Source organism: Pleurodeles waltl, chromosome 2_2 (genome assembly GCF_031143425.1).
Source record: "Pleurodeles waltl isolate 20211129_DDA chromosome 2_2, aPleWal1.hap1.20221129, whole genome shotgun sequence".
Taxonomy (NCBI): domain Eukaryota; kingdom Metazoa; phylum Chordata; class Amphibia; order Caudata; family Salamandridae; genus Pleurodeles; species Pleurodeles waltl.
Window position 1 is genome coordinate 293486307 of NC_090439.1, and position 25618 is coordinate 293511924.

General features: G+C 47.0%; 1 protein-coding gene across 1 annotated transcript in view; it reads right to left on the reverse strand.

The window, feature by feature from the left end:
• Positions 1–1545: 1545 nt before the first annotated feature.
• The window catches only part of MYO10 (myosin X), a 754439-nt gene continuing 730366 nt past the window's right edge, over positions 1546–25618 (reverse strand). Inside the window, exons 40-41 of the mRNA XM_069219725.1 lie at positions 24894–25085; positions 1546–3039 (exon numbers count right to left, since the gene is read on the reverse strand). Of these exons, the coding sequence (XP_069075826.1) occupies positions 2929–3039; positions 24894–25085 (303 nt within the window). The 3' untranslated portion in view covers positions 1546–2928. The remainder of the gene's footprint in view (positions 3040–24893; positions 25086–25618) is intronic.

Here is a 25618-nt window from a genome sequence, read left to right on the forward strand (position 1 = left end):
CTTACTTTGAAATAGCACATACAGAGCCAACTTCCTACACCAATCATGGACAAAACCAATCACCAATACCATTTTGAAAGAGAGGACTTGCACTGTAGCACTGGTCAGCAGTGGTAAAGTGCCCAGAGTCCTAAAGCGCAAACAGGAGGCCAGAAGCCAAAAAGACATGGGAAACCACACCAAGAGTTGACAGGTCTAACTATTCTTTCCAGTGGTAATGCATAGTGGAAGTGCTGCTGCTAGCACAGTTGTAGGCAAATACACGTTATTTCTGTGATGTGTTTGATATATGCAAGGCCACTGAAATTATGCAACTGGGTTAACTAAATTATGCCGAAAGAAAAGGCAAATCATGCAGCATAATGCAGCAGATTTTGTGATAGTGTTCTTCACTGTTTTGTCAATTTTTACACTTAACACTGTTTGCACCTCGTTAGTACAGTTTAATACCCAAATATAGCAATAAGCAACAACAAAGGGGACCAGTTAAACGTAGCAAAGGACCTTCCACTTGGTGGCAACACGTCGCCGCATTTTTAGTAACTTTTGAACCATTCGAGCTAGAATCAAAGTCTGTTTTTGTTAAAATCTGAAGATTATGTAACAGATGATGGATTATGTGGCAAGAGTGGCAAAGTTATATTTAAAAAAAATTGCAGCCCCACATTTCCAGAGGCAAGGTGCATACATGCAAGGTGGTCTGTTCAATATTTCTTTTGGAACTTTTTGTTTATTTCGGAAGTGGTGACAGGCGTTTAGGTTTTGCACGTTTATAGGTATTTGCATAATGCAAACCTAGTGAGAGAGGCATAAAAATCACTGTATGTGCACAGACAAGCATTGTATAAAAACGGGCTCAGCAACCCAGAAAAGTATATGTTGACATGACCAGAAGCTCTAAATCTTTTTTCAAGACAGGGATACACCTAGCTGTTCCTGCATGCCAAATGAGCAAGATAACAGTCAAACAGCAATCGGTGTTGGTGACTTCAGCAGAAACTATGAAACCATTTAAATGTCTGTTTTGTATTTTTGTGGCTTTTATTTAACTGACCGGTAGCACTGCTGTATGAACCTATAGGATTTGTGGGGCTTCTCCTACCCGTGGCTTGTGATTTTGAGCTATGCAGCCTCAAAACAGGTTTGCATGTGTCAATGTGCCGTTAGGGGATAACAATGAATTTGAAGCATGGAGAGCAGGAAAAAATCACCCATCTTCATACTTTCTGACTTTGCTCACCTCTACACCCTGGATCTTACATCCGCAGGAACAGAGGGAAAATCGAAGGCTTCTAGGGAGCCTGTCCCCCAAGGTATTCAGAGAGATGCAGGAATGAGTCGTTAAAGCGCCTGTAAAAAGACAATCTAACAACAATAAGTGATTTTCTACATCCAACAGTAGATGGCTGAATATGCACAGCATGTCAATCTTTCAGAGCAAACATAAGATAAAATCCTGATGTATGTAGTAAATGTGAAACATCGAAAAATATACCTCAGAAAAAGCCTTGAAGCCACAATTAACTACAGAGAGGAACCATTCAGTGTATTTCATAAGATCTTTTATTACCAGTCATCTTACAACCAAATACACAAATCGACATTATTGAGAAAGTGAACCTGACCAAAAGTAATGTATTCAACTTTAGATTTTCTTGTTATTAATCAATTATGTCTTTGTAATACAACTTTTCCATACAAAAATAAAAAGTCCCAAGCCAGTCGCTTCACTGGCTTTTATGGAGCACTATATACAGGTAGTGAGACTACTGTTAGGCGATACAATGACATAAAAAATGAACACAGAGACCAGCTTGTCTTGGATTGCAACAGTACATAACAGTTTTAACTTCTGACCTTGAACCCCTTAACTCCTGCAAGGAAAGTTCAGAGCCATTGTTTTCTTCCATGAGGCCATTTGATTCCTCCTTTCTAGAGCACCATGGCAGTAATGTGATTGGTACTGAAAGTAATAGTGTATTGATAATTGCATCTTCAGAGTAAGGCAGTCTATAAATACAGTTCACTTCTTATCAGCTACATTTTCATAAGTTATATTACAGCAGACACGCAGCGAAGAGTTGAAACATACAGAACATAATACACTGTGGTAGGACTGCATTGTAACAGGCCTCATGGTTACAAAGTCCACGACACTGGCTGGCAAACTAGGCTGAACACTTCAATGGAAACTGGAAATTACAACTGCAGCCTGTCAACACTTAAGAGGCTGACTTGTGTACAACCAATGCACTTCGTAAGTGTTCCCTTTGCTTTCACTCGTAAAAATACGAAATAAAATTAATGAGTTTATAGATGTCAAGGGGGCACGTGCACATGCACTCCCTTACAGAAATACACACACACAAACATGCTCACATTTGTACAAAAAAGTGTTAATAGATATCAGAGGGGAAGGCTGCCAGCAGCTTTCCAACACAATACGTATGCGCACAGGATACGGGCTGGTAGGTTAGTGCAGAGTGGACGAATCCATTTTTCTTTGGACGAATCCATTTCTTTCTCTCAGACTTTCGTAATATATATATATATATAGATATATCTTCTTTGAATAAAGCTACTTTTCTTCGAATCGGCACAGTCACTGCATGCTGGTTTCTCTTTTAAGGCACTTGTCACTGCTTTGTGGGCAGTGTGTTAATGTATAAGGCAAAAGTCAACTATAAGTTATAAAGCTTTGGAGTTTTAAAGATCATCAGCTGACAGTGGGAATGAAAGTGTGCTACGTCACTATGGTGCCGAAGCTCGTATTGCATTCTCTTCTTGAGCCCTGGATCCGAGTTCCCATTAATGGCTCTTTTCCTGCAGAGGTGAGGGTGATACCTTCAAGGGGGTCTTCAGAAATGCACACAGCAGCAACAGTAGTAGCGATATGTGGAATATTTAAGACACCACAATTCTGTAGTTTCACCTCGAACTGCCCTGACTGCCGTGACTGCTGACTGATCGTGAGGTGCTGTAGCGTTTTTTCACAATCATACTGATGTACGCTTTCATCAGCTTGGCGATGTCAACCACCTAACAGAAGACAAGAACAAAGGTAAAAGTCAGTCTGTTGAACAAAGTATCAAATACCAAAACAAAATGCCCTGCAGTCTTACTCATAAGGTGACATCGCTCCAGCCATAAATGACTCGTGATTCAAAACAGCGTGCTCTCTAGAACAGACTGGTGCTCACTTCGTAAAGATAACACATTCTCTACGCCACAATGCAACGAGACTGTATTGGTCATATGTTCTTTCTGACCCTCTTACCTAGTAAAACAGAAACACATTTCGTAAAATAATAAGCAATGGCACAACCAATAGGTCTCACCTTTGGGATGTAATGACTTCAGAGGTCGTTTTCAGTGATGTTGTACAGCATTGCTGTTGTGGTGAAATTATACAATTGTGCCAATTCCTATCTTTTGTTGTCACCTTGTGGCCAAAATATGCAAATGTTTTGGGGCACTGCTTTGCATGACAACCTAATACTAGTAGTGTCATGAATGATGTCCCAGACATCCTGCAACTTGGTCCTTTATATGCTTGCTTGCAAACCATGGAACCAGTGTCTAAATAAGTCGGGTACAGGTGCATAATGTCAAAGCCCAAACCACCAATGAAGAGCATAGGACGATCTGTGATTGCAGATGGGTGGTGTAGGAAGTTGGCTCTGTATGCACTATTTCAAAGTAAGGAATAGTATGCACAGAGTCCAAGGGTTCCCCTTAGAGGTAAGATAGTGGCAAAAAGAGATAATACTAATGCTCTATTTTGTGGTAGTGTGGTCGAGCAGTAGGCTTATCAAAGGAGTAGTGATAAGCATTTGTTGTACATACACACAGGCAATAAATGAGGAACACACACTCAGAGAGAATTCCAGGCCAATAGGTTTTTGTTATAGAAAAATATCTTTTCTTAGTTTATTTTAAGAACCACAGGTTCAAATTCTACATGTAAAATCTCATTTGAAAGGTATTGCAGGTAAGTACTTTAGGAACTTTGAATAATCACAATAGCATATATACTTTTTACATAAAACACATATAGCTATTTTAAAAGTGGACACACTGCAATTTTCACAGTTCCTGGGGGAGGTAAGTTAATGTTAGTTTTTGCAGGTAAGTAAACCACCTACGGGGTTCAAATTGGGGTCCAAGGTAGCCCACCGTTGGGGGTTCAGAGCAACCCCAAAGTCACCACACCAGCAGCTCAGGGCCGGTCAGGTGCAGAGTCCAAAGTGGTGCCCAAAACGCATAGGCTTCAATGGAGAAGGGGGTGCCCCGGTTTCAGTCTGCCAGCAGGTAAGTACCCGTGTCTTCGGAGGGCAGACCAGGGGGGTTTTGTAGGGCACCGGGGGGGACACACGTCCACAAAGAAAGCACACCCTCAGCAGTGCGGGGGCGGCCGGGTGCAGTGTGCAAACAAGCGTCAGGTTTGTAATAGGAATCAATGGGAGACCATGGGGTCTCTTCAGTGGTGCAGGCAGGCAAGGGGGGGGGCTCCTCGGGGTAGCCATCACCTGGGCAAGGGAGAGGGCCTCCTGGGGGTCACTCCTGCACTGGAGTTCCGATCCTTCAGGGCCTGGGGGCTGCGGGTGCAGGGTCTTTTCCAGGCGTCGGGATCTGGGAATCAGACAGTCGCGGTCAGGGGGAGCCTCGGGATTCCCTCTGCAGGCGTCGCTGTGGGTGGTTCAGGGGGACAACTTTGGTTACTCACAGTCTTGGAGTCGCCTGGGGGTCCTCCCTGTAGTGTTGTTTCTTCACCACTCGAGTGGGGGTCGCAGGGTGCAGTGTTGCAAGTCTCACGCTTCTGGCGGGAATTGCAGGGTTCTTTAAAGTTGCTCCTCTGGAAACAAAGTTGCAGTCTTTGTTGAACAGGGCCGCTGTTCTCGGGAGTTTCTTGGTCCTTTTAGAGCAGGGCAGTCCTCTGAGGATTCAGAGGTCGCTGGTCCTGGGGAAAGCGTCGCTGGAGCAGTTTTCTTCCGAAGGGGGGAGACAGGCCGGTAGGGCTGGGGCCAAAGCAGTCTTCTCTGCAGGGTTTTTCAGCTCAGCAGTCCTCTTCTTCTTTAGGTTGCAGGAATCTGAGTTCCTAGGTTCTGGGGAGCCCTTAAATACTAAATTTAAGGGCGTGTTTAGGTCTGGGGGGTTAGTAGCCAATGGCTACTAGCCCTGAGGGTGGGTACACCCTCTTTGTGCCTCCTCCCAAGGGGAGGGGGTCACATTCCTATCCCTATTGGGGGAATCCTCCATCTGCAAGATGGAGGATTTCTAAAAGTTAGAGTCACCTCAGCTAAGGACACCTTAGGGGCTGTCCTGACTGGCCAGTGACTCCTCCTTGTTATTCTCATTATTTCCTCCGGCCTTGCCGCCAAAAGTGGGGCCGTGGCCGGAGGGGGCGGGCAACTCCACTAGCTGGAGTGCCCTGTGGTGCTGGAACAAAGGGGGTGAGCCTTTGAGGCTCACCGCCAGGTGTTACAGCTCCTGCCTGGGGGAGGTGATAGCATCTCCACCCAGTGCAGCCTTGTTACTAGCCACAGAGTGACAAAGGCACTCTCCCCATGTGGCCAGCAACATGTCTCGAGTGTGGCAGGCTGCTAAAACCAGTCAGCCTACACGGGTAGTTGGTTAAGGTTTCAGGGGGCACCTCTAAGGTGCCCTCTGGGGTGTATTTTACAATAAAATGTACACTGGCATCAGTGTACATTTATTGTGCTGAGAAGTTTGATACCAAACGTCCCAGTTTTCAGTGTAGCCATTATGGTGCTGTGGAGTCCGTGTTTGACAGACTCCCAGACCATATACTCTTATGCCTACCCTGCACTTACAATGTCTAAGGTTTTGCTTAGACACTGTAGGGGCACAGTGCTCATGCACTGGTGCCCTCACCTATGGTATAGTGCACCCTGCCTTAGGGCTGTAAGGCCTGCTAGAGGGGTGACTTATCTATACTGCATAGGCAGTGTGAGGTTGGCATGGCACCCTGAGGGGAGTGCCATGTCGACTTACTCGTTTTGTCCTCACCAGCACACACAAGCTGGCAAGCAGTGTGTCTGTGCTGAGTGAGGGGTCCCCAGGGTGGCATAAGATATGCTGCGGCCCTTAGAGACCTTCCATGGCATCAGGGCCCTTGGTACCAGGGGTACCAGTTACAAGGGACTTACCTGGATGCCAGGGTGTGCCAATTGTGAAAACAAAAGTACAGGTTAGGGAAAGAACACTGGTGCTGGGGCCTGGTTAGCAGGCCTCAGCACACTTTCAATTAAAAAAATAGCACCAGCAAAGGCAAAAAGTCAGGGGGTAACCATGCCAAGGAGGCATTTCCTTACACAACCCCCCCCCCCCACGAAAGAGGATGAGACTAACTTTTCCCAAGAGAGTCTTCATTTTGTAAGTGGAAGAACCTGGAAAGGCCATCTGCATTGGCATGGGCAGTCCCAGGTCTGTGTTCCACTATAAAGTCCATTCCCTGTAGGGGGATGGACCACCTCAACAGTTTTGGATTTTCACCTTTCATTTGCATCAGCCATCTGAGAGGTCTGTGGACAGTTTGACCTACAAAGTGAGTACCAAAGAGGTATGGTCTCAGCTTCTTCAGGGACCAAACCACAGCAAAGGCATCCCTCTCAATGGCACTCCAACGCTGCTCCCTGGGGAGTAACCTCCTGCTAATGAAAGCAACAGGCTAGTCAAGGCCATCTTCATTTGTTTGGGACAAAACTGCCCCTATCCCATGTTCAGAGGCATCTGTCTGCACAATGAACTGCTTGGAGTAATCTGGAGCTTTTAGAACTGGTGCTGTGCACATTGCTTGTTTCAGGGTGTCAAAGGCCTTGGCATTCTACAGACCAGTTTACCTTCTTGGGCATTTTCTTGGAGGTGAGTTCTGTGAGGGCTGTCACTATGGATCCATATCCCTTCACAAACCTCCTGTAATACCCAGTCAAGCCAAGGAATGCCCTGACTTGAGTCTGGGTTTTTGGAGCTGCCCAGTCCAGAATAGTTTGGATCTTAGGCTGGAGTGGCTGAACTTGGCCTCCACCTACAAGGTGTCCCAAGTAAACCACAGTTCCCTGCCCTATCTGGCATTTGGATGCCTTGATAGAGAGGCCTGATGATTGCAGAGCCTTCAAAACCTCCTTTAGGTGGACCAAGTGATCCTGCCAGCTGGAGCTAAAGACAGCAATATCATCAAGATAAGCTGCACTAAAGGACTCCAAACCAGCAAGGACTTGATTCACCAACCTTTGGAAGGTGGCAGGGGCATTCTTTAAACCAAAGGGCATAACAGTAAACTGATAATGCCCATCAGGTGTGGAGAATGCTGTCTTTTCTTTTGTTCCAGGTGCCATTTTGATTTGCCAGTACCCTGCTGTTAAGTCAAAGGTGCTTAAGAATTTGGCAGCACCTAATTTATCAATTAGTTCATCAGCCCTAGGAATGGGATGGACATCTGTCTTGGTGACAGAATTAAGTCCTCTGTAGTCCACACAAAACCTCATCTCTCTCTTTCCATCTTTGGTGTGAGGTTTGGGGACTAAGACCACTGGGCTAGCCCAGGGGCCGTCAGAGTGCTCAATTACTCCCAATTCCATCATCTTGTGGACTTCCACCTTGATGCTTTCCTTAACTTGGCCAGACTGTCTGAATATTTTGTTTTTGACAGGCATGCTGTCTCCTGTGTCCACATCATGGGTACACAGGTGTGTCTGACCAGGGGTTAGGGAAAAGAGCTCAGCAAACTGTTGCAGGACCTTCCTGCAGTCAGATTGCTGTTGGCCAGGGAGGGTGTCTGAATAGATCACTCCATCTACTGAACCATCTTTAGGGTTTGATGAGAGGAGATCAGGGAGAGGTTCACTCTCAGCTTCCTGATCCGCATCTGTTACCATCAACAGATTCACATCAGCCCTGTCATGGAAGAGCTTAAGGCGGTTCACATGGATCACCCTCTTGGGGCTCCTGCTAGTGCCCAGGTCCACCAGGTAGGTGACCTGACTCTTCTTCTCTAGCACTGGGTAAGGGCCACTCCATCTGTCCTGGAGTGCCCTGGGAGCCACAGGGTCCAGAACCCAGACTTTCTGCCCCGGTTGAAATTCAACCAGTGCAGCCTTTTGGTCATACCAAAACTTCTGGAGGTGTTGGCTGGCCTCAAGGTTTTTACTTGCCTTTTCCATGTACTCTGCCATCCTTGAACGAAGGCCAAGTACATAGTCCACTATGTCTTGTTTAGGCTCATGAAGAGGTCTCTCCCAGCCTTCTTTCACAAGAGCTAGTGGTCCTCTTACAGGGTGGCCAAACAGAAGTTCAAAGGGTGAGAACCCTACACCCTTCTGACGCACCTCTCTGTAAGCGAAAAGCAGACATGGCAAGAGGACATCCCATCTCCTTTTGAGTTTTTCTGGGAGCCCCATGATCATGCCTTTTAATGTCTTGTTGAATCTCTCAACAAGGCCATTAGTTTGTGGATGATAGGGTGTAGTGAATTTATAAGTCACTCCACACTCATTCCACATGTGTTTCAGGTATGCTGACATGAAGTTGGTACCTCTGTCAGACACCACCTCCTTAGGGAAGCCCACTCTGGTAAAGATACCAATGAGGGCCTTGGCTACTGCAGGGACAGTAGTCGACCTAAGGGGAATAGCTTCAGGATACCTAGTAGCATGATCCACTACTACTAGTATGTACATATTTCCTGAGGCTGTGGGAGGTTCAAGTGGACCCACTATGTCCACACCCACTCTTTCAAAGGGGACCCCCACCACTGGAAGTGGAATGAGGGGGGCCTTTGGATGTCCACCTGTCTTACCACTGGCTTGACAGGTGGTACAGGAGACACAAAACTCCTTAACTTTCTGGGACATGTTGGGCCAATAGAAGTGGTTGACTAGTCTCTCCCACGTCTTGGTTTGTCCCAAATGCCCAGCAAGGGGAATATCATGGGCTAAGGTCAGTATCAACTCTCTGAACTTCTGAGGCACTACCACTCTCCTAGTGGCACCAGGTTTGGGATCTCTTGCCTCAGTGTACAGGAGCCCATCTTCCCAATAGACCCTATGTGTTCCAGTTTTCTTGCCATTGGATTCTTCAGCAGCTTGCTGCCTACGGCCTTCAAGAGAGGGACAGGTTTCTTGCCCCTTACACAACTGCTCCCTTGAGGGTCCCCCTGGGCCTAAGAGCTCAACCTGATAAGGTTCTAACTCCATAGGCTCAGTTCCCTCAGAGGGCAGAACTTCTTCCTGAGAAGAAAGGTTCTCTTTTTGTTGTTGTGTTGCAGCTGGTTTCCCAGTTGTCTTTCCTTTCCTCTTGGTAGGCTGGGCCCTTTTTCCAGACTCCAGCTCTACTTTTTCACCCTGAGCCTTGCACTGTGCCCTTGTCTTGACACACACCAGTTCAGGGATACCCAGCATGGCTGCATGGGTTTTCAGTTCTACCTCAGCCCATGCTGAGGACTCCAGGTCATTTCCAAGCAAACAGTCTACTGGGATATTTGAGGAGACCACCACCTGTTTCAGGCCATTGACCCCTCCCTACTCTAAAGTTACCATAGCCATGGGATGTACTTTAGTTTGATTGTCAGCATTGGTGACTGGATAAGTTTGTCCAGCCAGGTATTGACCAGGGGAAACCAGTTTCTCTGTCACCATGGTGACACTGGCACCTGTATCCCTCAGGCCTTCTACACTTGTCCTATTAATTAAGAGCTGCTGCCTGTATTTTTGCATATTAGGAGGCCAGGCAGCCAGTGTGGCTAAATCCACCCCACCCTCAGAGACTAATGTAGCTTCAGTGTGACACCTGATTTGCTCTGGGCACACTGTTGATCCCACTTGGAGACTAGCCATTCCAGTGTTAGCTGGAGTGGAGTTAGAAGTGGTACTTTTCTTGGGACAGGCCTTGTCTCCAGTTTGGTGTCCAGGCTGATTACAGCTACGACACCAGGCCTTTTTGGGATCAAAGTTTTTACCCTTGTACCCAAAATTGTTTTGTGAAGAGGCTCTGGGCCCACCCTCCTGTGCAGGTTTTTGGGGGCCTGAAGAAGACTCTTTACTATTTTTGTTTTTGGATGTCTCAACACCTTTCCCCTGGGGAGGCTTTGTGACCCCTTTCTTTTGGTCACCCCCTGTGGAAGTCTTGGTCACCCTGGACTTGACCCAATGGTCCGCCTTCTTTCCCAATTCTTGGGGAGAAATTGGTCCTAGGTCTACCAGATGCTGATGCAGTTTATCATTTGAACAATTACTTAATAGGTGTTCTTTCACAAATAAATTGTACAGCCCATCATAATTATTAACACCACTGCCTTGAATCCAACCATCCAGTGTTTTCACTGAGTAGTCCACAAAATCAACCCAGGTCTGGCTCGAGGTTTTTTGAGCCCCCCTGAATCTAATTCTATACTCCTCAGTGGAGAATCCAAAGCTCTCAATCAGGGTTCCCTTCATGAGGTCATAAGATTCTGCATCTTTTCCAGAGAGTGTGAGGAGTCTATCCCTACACTTTCCAGTGAACATTTCCCAAAGGAGAGTACCCCAGTGAGATTTGTTTACTTTTCTGGTTACACAAGCCCTCTCAAAAGCTGTGAACCATTTGGTGATGTCATCACCATCTTCATATTTAGTTACAATCCCTTTAGGGATTTTCAACATGTCAGGAGAATCTCTGACCCTATTTATGTTGCTGCCACCATTGATGGGACCTAGGCCCATCTCTTGTCTTTCCCTTTCTATGGCTAGGATCTGTCTTTCCAAAGCCAATCTTTTGGCCATCCTGGCTAACTGGATGTCCTCTTCACTGGAGTTATCCTCAGTGATTTCAGAGGTGCTGGTCCCTCCTGTGAGGGAAACAGCATCCCTGACTAGTATATTTGGAGACAGGGCTTGAGTGGCCCTGTTCTCCCTAAGTAGGACTGGAGGGGGGGAATTCTCATCCAAGTCACTATCTTCATCCTCTGTGTTGCCATCCTCAGAGGGGTTGGCTTTTTCAAACTCTGCCAAAAGCTCCTGGAGCTGTAGTTTGGAAGGTCTGGAGCCCATTGTGATTTTCTTTATTTTGCAGAGTGACCTTAGCTCCCTCATCTTAAGATGGAGGTAAGGTGTGAGGTCGAGTTCCTCCATATTCATCTCTGCACTAGACATTATGCTTCTAAAAGTTGGAATACTTTTTAAGAATCTAAAACTAGTTCTAGGTTCTAATTCAAACTTTCACAAAACTTTTAACTCTAAAACAAATGCTAAACAGGGACTAACACAAGGCCCTAGCAGGACTTTTAAGAATTTAGAAAAATAGCTCAAATTGCAAAAATCAATTTCTAATGACAATTTTTGGAATTTGTCGTGTGATCAGGTATTGGCTGAGTAGTCCAGCAAATGCAAAGTCTTGTACCCCACCGCTGATCCACCAATGTAGGAAGTTGGCTCTGTATGCACTATTTCAAAGTAAGGAATAGTATGCACAGAGTCCAAGGGTTCCCCTTAGAGGTAAGATAGTGGCAAAAAGAGATAATACTAATGCTCTATTTTGTGGTAGTGTGGTCGAGCAGTAGGCTTATCAAAGGAGTAGTGTTAAGCATTTGTTGTACATACACACAGGCAATAAATGAGGAACACACACTCGGAGACAATTCCAGGCCAATAGGTTTTTGTTATAGAAATGAAAATGTCACTTACCCAGTGTACATCTGTTCGTGGCATCAGTCGCAGTAGATTCGCATGTTTTGCAATAGCTCGCCATCTGGTGTTGGGCCGGAGTGTTACAAGTTGTTTTTCTTCGAAGAAGTCTTTCGAGTCACGGGACCGAGTGACTCCTCCTTTTGTCTCCATTGCGCATGGGCGTCGACTCCATCTTCGATTGTTTTTCCCCGCAGAGGGTGAGGTAGGAGTTGAATTGTAGTAATAGTGCCCATGCAATGGAGTGACTAAGTATGCACCTATTTAAGGTTGAGATGATACATATACAAATAGTTGAAGGTAACTTCCAAACTGCTACAGGCTCCCGGGGAGGCGGGTGGGCACATGCGAATCTACTGCGACTGATGCCACGAACAGATGTACACTGGGTAAGTGACATTTTCAGTTCGATGGCATCTGTCGCTGTAGATACGCTTGTTTTGCATAGACTAGTAAGCAGTTATCTCCCCAAAAGCGGTGGATCAGCCTGTAGGAGTGGAAGTAGTCTGAAATAATGTTCTTAATATGGCTTGACCTACTGTGGCTTGTTGTGCGGATAACACGTCTACACAGTAGTGCTTGGTGAATGTGTGAGGCGTAGACCATGTGGCTGCCTTACATATTTCTTGCATTGGGATGTTTCCTAGAAAGGCCATGGTAGCACCTTTCTTTCTGGTTGAGTGTGCCCTTGGTGTAATGGGCAGCTGTCGTTTAGCTTTAAGGTAGCAGATTTGGATGCATTTAACTATCCATCTGGCTATACCTTGTTTTGATATTGGGTTTCCTGCATGAGGTTTTTGAAATGCAATAAATAGTTGTTTAGTCTTTCTGATGTTCTTTGTTCTGTCAATGTAATACATCAATGCTCTTTTGACATCTAATGTATGTAGTGCCCTTTCAGCTACGGTATCTGGCTGTGGAATGAACACTGGAAGTTCCACTGTTTGATTTAGATGGAACGGTGAAATAACCTTTGGCAAAAATTTAGGATTGGTCCTTAGGACGACCTTATTCTTGTGTAGTTGTATAAAAGGTTCCTGTATTGTAAACGCCTGAATCTCGCTTACTCTTCTTAGGGAAGTAATGGCGATGAGAAATGCCACCTTCCAGGTTAGGAACTGTATTTCGCAGGAGTGCATGGGTTCAAAAGGTGGACCCATAAGTCTAGTTAGGACAACATTTAGGTTCCATGAAGGAACAGGTGGTGTTCTTGGTGGTATAATTCTCCTAAGGCCCTCCATGAATGCTTTAATGACTGGTATCTTATATAGGGAAGTTGAATAGGTAGTCTGCAGGTATGCAGATATTGCTGCAAGGTGTATTTTAATGGAAGAGAAAGCCAGGTTAGATTTTTGTAAGTGAAGCAAGTAACCCACTACATGTTCTGGAGTTGTGTGTAATGGTTGTATTTGATTAATATGGCAGTAGCAAACAAACCTCTTCCATTTACTTGCATAGCAGTGCCTGGTGGATGGCCTTCTGGCTTGTTTTATGACTTCCATACATTCTTGGGTAAGTTGTAAGTGCCCGAATTCTAGGATTTCAGGAGCCAGATTGCTAGATTCAGCGATGCTGGATCTGGGTGTCTGATCTTTTGGTTGTGTTGTGTCAACAGATCTGGCCTGTTGGGCAATTTGATGCAGGGTACTACTGATAGGTCTAGCAGCGTTGTGTACCAGGGTTGCCTTGCCCAAGTTGGTGCTATTAATATGAGTTTGAGTTTGTTTTGACTGAGTTTGTTTACCAGGTAAGGAAGGAGAGGGAGAGGAGGAAAAGCGTAAGCAAATATCCCTGACCAGTTCATCCATAGGGCATTGCCTTGGGACTGTTTGTGTGGGTATCTGGATGCGAAGTTTTGGCATTTTGCGTTCTCCTTTGTCGCAAACAAGTCTATCTGAGGTGTTCCCCAGAGTTTGAAATAAGTGTTCAGAATTTGGGGGTGAATTTCCCATTCGTGGACCTGTTGGTGATCTCGAGAGAGATTGTCTGCGAGTTGATTTTGGATCCCTGGTATAAATTGTGCTATTAGGCGAATTTGGTTGTGAATTGCCCAACGCCAAATCTTTTGTGCTAGCAGGCTTAACTGCGTGGAGTGCGTCCCCCCTTGCTTGTTTAGATAATACATTGTTGTCATGTTGTCTGTTTTGACGAGAATGTATTTGTGAACTATTATTGGTTGGAAAGCTTTTAGTGCTTGAAAAACTGCTAGAAGTTCTAGGTGATTTATATGCTGTTTTGTTTGATATAGGTTCCATTGTCCTTGTATGCTGTGTTGATCGAGGTGTGCTCCCCACCCTGTCATGGAAGCATCTGTTGTTATTACGTATTGTGGCACTGGGTCTTGGAAAGGCCGCCCTTTGTTTAAATTTATGTTGTTCCACCACAGAAGCGAGAGGTAAGTTTGGCGGTCTATTAACACCAGATCTAGAAGGTGACCCTGTGCTTGTGACCATTGTGATGCTAGGCACTGTTGTAAGGGCCTCATGTGCAGTCTTGCGTTTGGGACAATGGCTATGCATGAAGACATCATGCCTAGGAGTTGTAGTACCATCTTTGCTTGTATCTTTTGTATTGGATACATGCGTTGTATGATGGTGTTGAAATTTTGAATTCTTTGTGGACTTGGAGTGGCTACTCCTTTTGATGTGTCTATTATGGCTCCCAGGTATTGTTGTAACTTGCGCGGCAGAATTTTGGATTTTGTGAAGTTGACGGTGAACCCTAGTTTGAAGAGGGTTTGTATGATATGATTTGTGTGATTTGAGCACTCTATTAGCGAATGGGCCTTGATTAGCCAGTCGTCTAGATATGGGAACACATGTATTTGCTGCCTTCTTATGTGTGCAGCGACTACCGCTAGACATTTGGTAAAGACTCTTGGTGCGGTTGTTAATCCGAAAGGCAGTACCTTGAATTGGTAATGTATTCCCTTGAATACAAACCTTAGGTATTTCCTGTGCGATGGGTGTATTGGTATATGGAAATAAGCATCCTTGAGGTCTAAAGTTGCCATGTAGTCGTGTAGTTTTAGCAATGGCAATACTTCTTGTAGTGTGACCATGTGAAAGTGGTCTGATTTGATGAAAGTGTTCACTACTCTGAGGTCTAGGATTGGTGTAGGAAGTTGGCTCTGTATGTGCTATTTCAAAGTAAGGAATAGCATGCACAGAGTCCAAGGGTTCCCCTTAGAGGTAAAATAGTGGTAAAAAATAGATAATACTAATGCTCTATTTTGTGGTAGTGTGGTCGAGCAGTAGGCTTATCCAAGGAGTAGTGTTAAGCATTTGTTGTACATACACATAGACAATAAATGAGGTACACACACTCAGAGACAAATCCAGCCAATAGGTTTTGTATAGAAAAATATCTTTTCTTAGTTTATTTTAAGAACCACAGGTTCAAATTTAACATGTAATATCTTGTTTGAAAGGTATTGCAGGTAAGTACATTAGGAACTTCAAATCATCAAAATTGCATGTATACTTTTCAAGTTATTGACAAATAGCTGTTTTAAAAGTGGACACTTAGTGCAATTTTCACAGTTCCTGGGGGAGGTAAGTATTTGTTAGGTTAACCAGGTAAGTAAGACACTTACAGGGCTTAGTTCTTGGTCCAAGGTAGCCCACCGTTGGGGGTTCAGAGCAACCCCAAAGTCACCACACCAGCAGCTCAGGGCCGGTCAGGTGCAGAGTTCCAAGTGGTGCCCAAAACACATAGGCTAGAATGGAGAGAAGGGGGGTGCCCCGGTTCCGGTCTGCTTGCAGGTAAGTACCCGCGTCTTCGGAGGGCAGACCAGGGGGGTTTTGTAGGGCACCGGGGGGGACACAAGTCCACACAGAAATTTCACCCTCAGCAGCGCGGGGGCGGCCGGGTGCAGTGTAGAAGCAAGCGTCGGGTTTTCAATGTTAGTCTATGAGAGACCTCGGGATCCCTTCAGCGCTGCAGGCAGGCAAGGGGGGGATTCCTCGGGGAAACCTCCACTTGGGTAAGGGAGAGGGACTCCTGGGGGTCACTTCTCCGGTGAAAGTCCGGTCCTTCGGGTCCTGGGGGCTGCGGATGCAGGGTCTCTCCCAGGCGTCGGGACTTTAGGTTCAAGGAGTCGCGGTCAGGGGAAGCCTCGGGATTCCCTCTGCAGGCGGCGCTGTGGGGGCTCAGGGGGGACAGGTTTTGGTACTCACAGTATCAGAGTAGTCCTGGGGTCCCTCCTGAGGTGTTGGATCGCCACCAGCCGAGTCGGGGTCGCCTGGTGCAGTGTTGCAAGTCTCACGCTTCTTGCGGGGAGCTTGCAGGGTTCTTTAAAGCTGCTGGAAACAAAGTTGCAGCTTTTCTTGGAGCAGGTCCGCTGTCCTCGGGAGTTTCTTGTCTTTTCGAAGCAGGGGCAGTCCTCAGAGGATGTCGAGGTCGCTGGTCCCTTTGGAAGGCGTCGCTGGAGCAGGATCTTTGGAAGGCAGGAGACAGGCCGGTGAGTTTCTGGAGCCAAGGCAGTTGTCGTCTTCTGGTCTTCCGCTGCAGGGGTTTTCAGCTGGGCAGTCCTTCTTCTTGTAGTTGCAGGAATCTAATTTTCTAGGGTTCAGGGTAGCCCTTAAATACTAAATTTAAGGGCGTGTTTAGGTCTGGGGGGTTAGTAGCCAATGGCTACTAGCCCTGAGGGTGGGTACACCCTCTTTGTGCCTCCTCCCAAGGGGAGGGGGTCACAATCCTAACCCTATTGGGGGAATCCTCCATCTGCAAGATGGAGGATTTCTAAAAGTCAGAGTCACCTCAGCTCAGGACACCTTAGGGGCTGTCCTGACTGGCCAGTGACTCCTCCTTGTTTTTCTCATTATTTTCTCCGGCCTTGCCGCCAAAAGTGGGGCCTGGCCGGAGGGGGCGGGCAACTCCACTAGCTGGAGTGTCCTGCTGGGTTGGCACAAAGGAGGTGAGCCTTTGAGGCTCACCGCCAGGTGTGACAATTCCTGCCTGGGGGAGGTGTTAGCATCTCCACCCAGTGCAGGCTTTGTTACTGGCCTCAGAGTGACAAAGGCACTCTCCCCATGGGGCCAGCAACATGTCTCGGTTTGTGGCAGGCTGCTAAAACTAGTCAGCCTACACAGATAGTCGGTTAAGTTTCAGGGGGCACCTCTAAGGTGCCCTCTGGGGTGTATTTTACAATAAAATGTACACTGGCATCAGTGTGCATTTATTGTGCTGAGAAGTTTGATACCAAACTTCCCAGTTTTCAGTGTAGCCATTATGGTGCTGTGGAGTTCGTGTAAAACAGACTCCCAGACCATATACTCTTATGGCTACCCTGCACTTACAATGTCTAAGGTTTTGCTTAGACACTGTAGGGGCACAGTGCTCATGCACTGGTACCCTCACCTATGGTATAGTGCACCCTGCCTTAGGGCTGTAAGGCCTGCTAGAGGGGTGTCTTACCTATACTGCATAGGCAGTGAGAGGCTGGCATGGCACCCTGAGGGGAGTGCCATGTCGACTTACTCATTTTGTTCTCACCAGCACACACAGGCTTGTAAGCAGTGTGTCTGTGCTGAGTGAGGGGTCTCTAGGGTGGCATAAGACATGCTGCAGCCCTTAGAGACCTTTCTTGGCATCAGGGCCCTTGGTACTAGAAGTACCAGTTACAAGGGACTTATCTGAATGCCAGGGTGTGCCAATTGTGGATACAATGGTACATTTTAGGTGAAGGAACACTGGTGCTGGGGCCTGGTTAGCAGGGTCCCAGCACACTTCTCAGTCAAGTCAGCATCAGTATCAGGCAAAAAGTGGGGGGTAACTGCAACATGGAGCCATTTCTTTACAATTGGTCTCAGCGTTTTGTTATCAGAAAGTACAGTGAGTAAACTCCTGTGTTTATTTGTGTGTTTGGCACTAATTCGATTGCATTCTTTTGCAATAGTGCCTGCACTTCTATCTCCAGGAGATTGGAATGATGTGTTGTCAAATTTTGTGCTTTCGGTGGTATGTTTGGAGGGAATTGTAGAAATTCTATGCAATAACCATGTTGGATAATTGCTAGAACCCAAGTGTCTGTAGTGATTTCCTCCCATGCTTTGTAATAATGACTTATTCTTCCCCCCACATGTGTTGTGTGGAGGGGGTGAGTGACATTTGAGTCACTGTTTAGTAGTAGGGGTTTTGGGGCTCTGAAATCTTCCTCTATTCCTAGGGAATTGACCTCCTCTATATTGTCCCCGAAAACCTCCTCTATACTGTCCCTGGTAACTGGACGGTGTTGCTTGTGAGGTGCTGGCTTGTGTGCTCTGACCCCGAAACCCCCCTCTAAAGGGTGTTTTACGGAATGTGCTGTAATTCCCTCTGCTCTGCGGGGAGTAGAGTGCGCCCATGGCTTTGGCAGTGTCCGTATCTTTTTTGAGTTTCTCAATCGCTGTGTCCACTTCTGGACCGAACAGTTCTTTTTCGTTAAAAGGCATATTGAGAACTGCTTGTTGAATCTCTGGTTTAAATCCAGACGTTCGGAGCCATGCATGCCTTCTGATAGTTACAGATGTATTAATTGTCCGTGCAGCTGTATCTGCAGCGTCCATGGAGGAGCGGATCTGGTTGTTGGAAATGGTCTGTCCCTCCTCAACCACTTGTTTTGCCCTATTTTGTAAGTCCTTGGGCAGATGTTCAATGAGATGTTGCATCTCGTCCCAGTGGGCTCTGTCATAGCGCGCAAGTAGTGCCTGGGAGTTCGCGATGCGCCACTGGTTTGCAGCTTGTGCTGCAACTCTCTTACCAGCTGCATCGAACTTGCGGCTTTCTTTATCTGGGGGTGGTGCATCTCCAGATGTGTGGGAGTTGGCCCTTTTCCTAGCTGCTCCTACAACGACAGATCTGGTGGCAGCTGTGTAGTGATGAAAACCGGGTCTGTAGGAGGCGCCTTATACTTTTTTTCCACCCTTGGTGTGATTGCCCTACTTTTGACCGGCTCCTTAAAGATTTCTTTTGCGTGCCGGAGCATACCAGGGAGCATAGGCAGGCTTTGGTATGAGCTGTGGGTGGAGGAGAGTGTGTTGAATAAAAAATCATCCTCGACCTGTTCTGAGTGGAGGCTTACGTTGTGAAATTGTGCTGCTCTAGCCACCACTTGAGAATAAGCGGTGCTGTCCTCTGGTGGAGATGGCTTCGTAGGGTATGCCTCCGGACTGTTATCTGACACTGGGGCGTCGTATAGGTCCCATGCGTCTTGATCTTGGTCACCCTGGCTTATGGTGGTGTGAGCTGGGGAGTGTGATGGAGTTTGTGCTGGTGAGACGTTAATCACGGGCAGAGGAGAGAGTGGTGGGGTAACTCTTTTCACCACTTTTGGTTGTGGTGTCTGTTCAGTTTGGAACTCCAACCTTCTCTTTCTTCTAATAGGGGGAAGGGTGCTTATTTTTCCTGTCCCCTGCTGTACGAAAATACGCTTTTGCGTATGGTCCACATCAGTTGATTGTAGCTCTTCCTCAAACCTATGCTTTTGCATTTGGGAGGTTAGCGAGTGCTCTTCTGTATAAGAGCCTGAAGCTGGGTCGGTTGCAGTTTGTTTCGGGACCGAAACCCTGTCTGCGTCCTTTTTCGGCTCCGAGGTGACTTTTTTCATTTTCGGGGCCGAAACCTGTCGGCGCCGATCTTCTTCGGGGCCGCTGTCTCGGCGTCGAGCCGTGTCCACACCGGCATCTCGGTGTCGAGGCTTGTCTCCAGCACTTTCTCGGTCCCGAGAAGGCTGCGTGCCGGTGTCTCGACCGGAGTCGGACGATCTCAGCACTGTTTGGGCCTTTTTCGGTGCCGACGGTCGGTCACCGAATTTATGGGTGGAGCCATGGCCTGGTGGCAGTGGCGTCCCCTGGGCCTTGTAAATCTTCCTCTGTGTGGTTTTCGACGTCTTACTCACGGTTTGTGTATCGTCGAATCCTTCGGAGTCTGAGTCTTGGATCGAGAAGGTACCTTCCTCTTCTTGTTCCTCGAACTCTCGGTGGGCTGTCGGCGCGGACGCCATCTGAAGTCTTCTGGCTCGACGGTCTCGGAGTGTTTTTCGGGACCGGAACGCACGACAGGCCTCGCAGGTGTCTTCACTGTGCTCAGGTGACAGGCACAGGTTACAGACCAAGTGTTGGTCTGTATAGGGGTATTTATTGTGGCATTTGGGGCAGAAACGGAACGGGGTCCGTTCCATCGGCGTTCTTCAGCACGCGGTCGGGCCGACCAGGCCCCGAAGGGGGATCGAAAAAACTACCCCCAAAGGGCACCGGAGCTCTTCGATCCTTCGACGCGGTGTTGAATCTAACTACGCCGATCCCGAACGCAACAATACCGACGAAAATCTTCCGAAATTAGCTATCTTTCCGTTCCGAAACTCGGAGCGACAGGAACACGTCCGAACCCGATGGCGGAAAAAAAACAATCGAAGATGGAGTCGACGCCCATGCACAATGGAGACAAAAGGAGGAGTCACTCGGTCCCGTGACTCGAAAGACTTCTTCGAAGAAAAACAACTTGTAACACTCCGGCCCAACACCAGATGGCGAGCTATTGCAAAACATGCGAATCTACAGCGACAGATGCCATCGAACAATATATTTTCTTAGTTTATTTTAAGAACCACAGGTTCAAATTCTACATGTAATATCTCATTTGAAAGGTATTGCAGGTAAGTACTTTAGGAACTTTGAATAATCACAATAGCATATATACTTTTTACATAAAACACATATAGCTATTTTAAAAGTGGACACTGCAATTTTCACAGTTCCTGGGGGAGGTAAGTTAATGTTAGTTTTTGCAGGTAAGTAAACCACCTACGGGGTTCAAATTGGGGTCCAAGGTAGCCCACCGTTGGGGTTCAGAGCAACCCCAAAGTCACCATACCAGCAGCTCAGGGCCGGTCAGGTGCAGAGTTCAAAGTGGTGCCAAAAACGCATAGTCTTCAATGGAGAAGGGGGTGCCCCGGTTCCAGTCTGCCAGCAGGTAAGTACCCGCGTCTTCGGAGGGCAGACCAGGGGGGGACACAAGTCCACACAGAAAGTACACCCTCAGCAGCGCGGGGCGGCCGGGTGCAGTGTGTCCACCAAGCGTCGGGTTTGTAATAGGAATCAATGGGAGACCAAGGGTCTCTTCAGCGGTGCAGGCAGGCAAGGGGGGGGGGCTCCTCGGGGTAGCCACCACCTGGGCAAGGTAGAGGGCCTCCTGGGGGTCACTCCTGCACTGGAGTTCCGATCCTTCAGGTTCTGGGGGCTGCGGGTGCAGGGTCTTTTCCAGGCGTCGGGATCCGGGAATCAGACAGTCGCGGTCAGGGGGAGCCTCGGGATTCCCTCTGCAGACGTCGCTGTGGGGGCTCAGGGGGGACAACTTTGGTTACTCACAGTCTTGGAGTCGCCTGGGGGTCCTCCCTGTAGTGTTGTTTCTTCACCAGTCGAGTCGGGGTCGCCGGGTGCAGTGTTGCAAGTCTCACGCTTCTGGCGGGAATTGCAGGGGTTTTAAAGTTGCTCCTCTGGAAGCAAAGTTGCAGTCTTTGTTGAAGAGGGCCGCTGTTCTTGGGAGTTTCTTGGTCTTTTTAGAGCAGGGCAGTCCTCTGAGGATTCAGAGGTCGTTGGTCCTGGGGAAAGCGTCGCTGGAGCAGTTTTCTTCTGAAGGGGGGAGACAGGCCGGTAGGGCTGGGGCCAAAGCAGTTGATGTCTCCGTCTTCTCTGCAGGGTTTTTCAGGTCAGCACTCCTCTTCTTCTTTAGGTTGCAGGAATCTGAGTTCCTAGGTTCTGGGGAGCCCTTAAATACTAAATGTAAGGGCGTGTTTAGGTCTGGGGGGTTAGTAGCCAATGGCTACTAGCCCTGAGGGTGGGTACACCCTCTTTGTGCCTCCTCCCAAGGGGAGGGGGTCACATTCCTATCCCTATTGGGGGAATCCTCCATCTGCAAGATGGAGGATTTCTAAAAGTTAGAGTCACCTCAGCTCAGGACACCTTAGGGGCTGTCCTGACTGGCCAGTGACTCCTCCTTCTTATTCTCATTATTTCCTCCGGCCTTGCCGCCAAAAGTGGGGCCGTGGCCGGAGGGGGCGGGCAACTCCACTAGCTGGAGTGTCCTGTGGTGCTGGAACAAAGGGGGTGAGCCTTTGAGGCTCACCGCCAGGTGTTACAGCTCCTGCCTGGGGGAGGTGATAGCATCTCCACCCAGTGCAGGCTTTGTTACTAGCCACAGAGTGACAAAGGCACTCTCCCAATGTGGCCAGCAACATGTCTCGAGTGTGGCAGGCTGCTAAAACCAGTCAGCCTACACGGGTAGTTGGTTAAGGTTTCAGGGGGCACCTCTAAGGTGCCCCCTGGGGTGTATTTTACAATAAAATGTACACTGACATCAGTGTGCATTTATTGTGCTGAGAAGTTTGATACCAAACTTCCCAGTTTTCAGTGTAGCCATTATGGTGCTGTGGAGTCCGTGTTTGACAGACTCCCAGACCATATACTCTTATGGCTACCCTGCACTTACAATGTCTAAGGTTTTGCTTAGACACCGTAGGGGCACAGTACTCATGCACTGGTGCTCTCATCTATTGTATAGTGCACCCTGCCTTAGGTCTGTAAGGCCTGCTAGAGGGGTGACTTATCTATACTGCATAGGCAGTGTGAGGTTGGCATGGCACCCTGAGGGGAGTGCCATGTCGACTTACTCGTTTTGTCCTCACCAGCACACACAAGCTGGCAAGCAGCGTGTCTGTGCTGAGTGAGGGGTCCCCAGGGTGGCATAAGATATGCTGCAGCCCTTAGAGACCTTCCCTGGCATCAGGGCCCTTGGTACCAGGGGTACCAGTTACAAGGGACTTACCTGGATGCCAGGGTGTGCCAATTGTGAAAACAAAAGTACAGGTTAGGGAAAGAACACTGGTGCTGGGGCCTGGTTAGCAGGCCTCAGCACACTTTCAATTCAAAACATAGCATCAGCAAAGGCAAAAAGTCAGGGGGTAACCATGCCAAGGAGGCATTTCCTTACAGGTGGCCATCTGATGGAACCAGGAATCTAGCAAGGAAGTAATGGTGAAAAAGATACACTTGCTTGGGACTTGCAAATGTATCAGCAAGTGAATTTTGAGGCTCAGACTCTTCAACTGTTCTTTACTCCTATGTCATGGTGGCTTGCAGTTTGAGGTGGCATGCTGAAAATTGATAGTCACTCCCTTCAGGACCCCTAATTTCTGCTCTTGTTCCTCGACCTAGAACTTTGATGATGTGCACCAAGAGTAGTAGTATTGGTGGGATCATGTGATCGAATTCAGTCCAGACAGCACATTTGCCTGGAAGCCCCTTTGTGGCATAAGATTGACATGATTCTACCTAAATGTGATGTGCCGGCCCCTGAAAAAAATAGTGCTGTAGCGCCATACACAAGTCTGCTATTAATTGACCATAAATTGTAGAATCCACTACCTTTAGCCTCGTGTTCTGAGCCTAATCTGCTGAGAATCAGGAAACTGTTTCAAAATAATTTCAACTAACTTCTCCTTTGATTTTAGGTAAGGTATCCAATACCTAGAGACTCTAAAAAGAGTGTACTTGCGCATTATGAATATAGACTAAATAACATAAATACAAATAAAGCAACAGCCTGCACATGAAGGTGAATGCAGGGACCATCATGCAGGTACTGTAGCAGCAGCACACAGCATCTTCCGTCACCGCGTGGGGTTTAGGAGAGCTGTCCACTATCGAAGATGCCAACATAGCAGGGTGTATCTTCGTGATGGATGTGAATCGTCTTAGCCCCCTCATGTGCATTCTTGGGCTGGGTACTGGGCACACGGAACCTCTACTCTATCATTGTTGACATATACTACAGGGCAGGGGAAACACAGGACATCACTAACACATCAAGCCGACTGATGACTCGTGAACAAGTTACCGCACAGAAAAGCTTTATATTTTAAAAGTATGCCTCTCACTTTTTCTGTCTTGGGCAAGTAGGGGGGCTTATACGAATGGACCTGAGTGTACTCTGATGATTTATTTTTAAGAGTTACTCCTCTCAAAGTTTCCAGTTCTAAATAAGAGTGCTTAACATGTAAAGGTTTTGCTCAGAAGCCCGTGGCTGGCAGTATCGAAGGTTGGAGTGCCAAATAGCAAGACTGTGTGTTTTTTTATTCCCCCTCATGCATCTTTCAAACATCACCAGACACTCCCCGTCCCTTTATCTCACTCTTTCAAGCTCTTTTTCTTTTCTGCTTACTCTCTTTGTCACGGTTTTTCCATCGGTCACTTCTTCCTTCCTTCCTCTTTTGTGTGTTCGTCCCTCTTGCTCTGGATCAAAGTCTGATGAATGAAAATAAGCACTGGTCCCCAAAACTGAATGTCATGGGCCCCACCTGCAACCACCAGCTCAGTCCCAGCACTGTGGAGAGCTCCTCCATTATTAAAAGATTGATAGGCACCTAAGGCACTTCCTGGCCCCAACTAGTGGAGAAGTCCACAATGGACACTCATCCCTCCCCATACTCTGTACAGCGCTCCACTGCGGCTAACTCGGGTCCCACTTCATAAATTCCAATATGAACCGACAAAGAAACAGTGCAGCTGTCAGAAAAGGGAAGCGGTACCTGCGTTCCCAGTTTGAAGAACCTTCCATTTCATGTGAGTTCATTACAACTTCAGATCTAAGGGGATGTAAAATGTACTGGAGTAACAAGCATCTCGGTTAAGAGACAATACCTGTGCTTCTGGTTTTTGAGAAAGCGTTTATAAAAATGTGCATTATTCTATAAGTATGCAACGATCTCTTCTATTATCTTGATTGAGGAGACCAAGTAGCATAACGTCTTCAATCTGCACACTTTCCTGACCATTCCCTTCATGTGCCAAAAAAAACATACAACAATTTAACATATGTCATTCAGGAATCCCACCTCCGTCACGTGCTAGGTTCATAGAGGAGACAAAGGAAATAGGGAACATGAAGTCCAACTGCACTTTTTTCTTCTTGGCTTTTTCAGTCGTAAAAAAAAGACCTACAACACCCATTCACCTTAGTAATGTCCTTTAGACTGTTGTTGTGAACATTGGAGTGGAAATATGAATAGTGGATTCCCTGCTTTAAAGGATGTGTTTGCCAACAGCAAAGGTATCCAGTGTCAGTGAACACAGAACGGGAAACAAGGCAAGCCACTGAAGGTCAATAACAGACATCTGCCAGCAGGTTTTAGCCCACCCATTTCCCAGTGCCGACAAAGTGCATCCTACTCGAGCCTACCTCGCTGGTTTCGAACAGCAGCTCCCGCTCGTCCACGACAATTTTGTAGGTGTTGGCAAGTGGTGCTCCGAAGGACAAAATATGCTCGTAGTAGAACACTTCTAATGGTCTTCCTTCTCCGCGTTTGTAGACAGAAACAGCTTCGGCACTTACTCCCAGCCACAGCTCTTGTGGAAATCCACCTTCTTTACTCTGATGAGAGTGAGGCATATATATGAGGCATGGCAATAAAAAAAAGAAATTGTTTAGTGCCTGGCTGTCCAACCTAGGTCGACATCAACATTTCTGGCTATCCACATAACATACATGTACATTTCATGAATCTAAATAAACCTGATTTACAGTCTGTGGTTATTCTGCAAATCTTGAATGCATTCAGATTTCGCTGAACTCCACTGGACATGGCTAGCTTATGGTTTGCATTCATTGGAGAACAACAGAGTACAGTAAAAAGGAACGTGCATACAAGGATCCCACCTGCACTTTATGTAATAATGAAGTGCAAAAATGTAATAATGCTATCTCTGTTGTCAGGCTTTAAACCCCCTTACAAAGTTTTTTTATGTTCACTTTTTATCAGATTTGACAATGTCTTTGCAAAAAAAGCAAAGAATGTTATACTATTTCGAAAAAATATGCTGTTTTTCAGCATTTTTAAGGATTTCCTATCTTTGTACTTAAACTATAATCTTTTCTGGGAAAAAGGTGTTTCATGATTGTTGTAT